Below are 1,744 nucleotides of genomic sequence, written 5' to 3'. Positions count from 1 at the left end.
ATGGGGCAGAGATCTTGCATAAGAGATCTTGCCACATTGATTGGTGTTTCAAAATCAACAGTCCATAGAATGGTTCAAAGGGGACTAATTAGGCCACACACAAACCCATTGCACCCTGGGTTAAAGGATGCCAACAAGTTAACCAGGTTAAAATGGATTTTGAAGTTACTAATGGGAGATAGTCCTCTTACTAAGAGAAAATATTTCCCAATGTATGACTTTGTGCACTTGGATGAGAAATGGTTTTACTTGAGTAACAAATCTCAAAGAGTATATTTAGCCAGAGATGAGGAGGGCCAGTACAGAGCAGCAAGCAGCAGTAAGTTCATACCAAAAGTAATGTTTACAGCAGTGGTGGGGAGGCCAAGATACAATGAAGAAGGCGAATGCACTTTTGATGGGAAAATTGGCATTTTCCCATTCACTTACCAAGAGCCAGCAAAGAGGTCATCAAAAAACAGAGCAAGGGGAACTATGGTCACCAAAGTGGTGGAATCAGTGAACCAGAGGGTCACTAGAACCATACTCATAGAGCAAATCATACCAGCTATCGTAGCAAAATGGCCACAAGATGATGGGGGGCCAAAAACAATATACATTCAACTGGATAATGCCAAAGCTCACATATCACAAGAAGATCCACAATGGCAAACAGTTTGTCAACAAAATGGCTTCACTTTCATTTTAATCCAACAACCACCCAATAGTCTAGACTTGAACATCCTAGACCTTTGATTTTTCAGATCCATTCAATCACTCATGCACAAAAAGATGCCAAAGGACATTAACAGTTTGTTAGAGGCTGTCAACCAAGCCTATAATGAGCTAGACCATACCACATTAAGTAATGTTTGGTTATCTCTTCAATATGTTATGAATGAGATATTGAAAGTTGGTGGGGGGAACAATTACAATCTTCCTCATGTAAACAAGAAAAAACTGGAGAGAAATGGGATTTTAGAAGAACAAGTAACTGCACCTTTGTGGGCAGTTGCTGATGCATGGGAAAGGGTGGTTAATGGGGCTTCAAGCTATAACATGGGAAGGGACTAGCAATCTTTAAGGAATCAAGGTCCCTTTTTTTTGTTTTAGTGAAGTAAGCAAATGGGTACAGTTACTTTGTTTTGTTTTAGTGAAGGAGGGGACTAACAGTTTGTTTTATTTTCATTTAAATTGGTGAACTATTTTGTCTTTGTAATGTTCATGAAGCAAGATCAGATCAATGGACCATGTTTTAATTATGTTGTTGTCTATGAACCATGTTTAAGCTTCAAATTTTAGTTTAAAAACTTACCAACAGTTGGATAACAAAAAAAAGAATGTGAAGTTGTAATCTCAGAAGTCCCCAATTTTCATAAACTAAGGTGAAGTAGCTCTACAATCTAAGCCATAATTGCCTCAATCAGTCAAATATGTTGGACTGGTGGCATAGAGGGCTAAGAGAGAGCATTCAATCACCTTAGAATGTTTCAAGTTTTAAGAAATTTTCATCACTGATTACACTTTGAACACAGAAGGAGCAATAAAGATGATTCATAGACAACCCAATACATGGACTAACAGCAGGGGTAGTTAGAGGCCAAGTTTATAACCCAACACAATATTCCAACACAAATTAGGCTTATAACCAAATTTAGCATCATTATTCTTGAAAATTAAACAAGCGTTACACAACATAGTCCATAAACAACAGTAGGAACAACAACAACACTCATCATCATAACCCAACAGTAGGAAAAATTAA

At 37.6% G+C, this 1,744-nt stretch overlaps 1 protein-coding gene across 1 annotated transcript; it reads left to right on the top strand.

The window, feature by feature from the left end:
• On the top strand, window positions 1-735 carry LOC104900385 (uncharacterized). Its single transcript, XM_010687800.1, has one exon. The coding sequence runs from the start codon at window positions 1-3 to the stop codon at window positions 733-735; it is 735 nt and encodes a 244-aa protein (XP_010686102.1).
• The last annotated feature ends 1,009 nt before the right edge of the window (window positions 736-1,744 follow it).

This window comes from Beta vulgaris, chromosome 7 (genome assembly GCF_026745355.1).
Source record: "Beta vulgaris subsp. vulgaris cultivar EL10 chromosome 7, EL10.2, whole genome shotgun sequence".
Taxonomy (NCBI): domain Eukaryota; kingdom Viridiplantae; phylum Streptophyta; class Magnoliopsida; order Caryophyllales; family Amaranthaceae; genus Beta; species Beta vulgaris.
The sequence above is the reverse complement of the archived record's forward strand: the minus strand, read 5'-3'. Positions and strand labels throughout refer to the sequence as shown.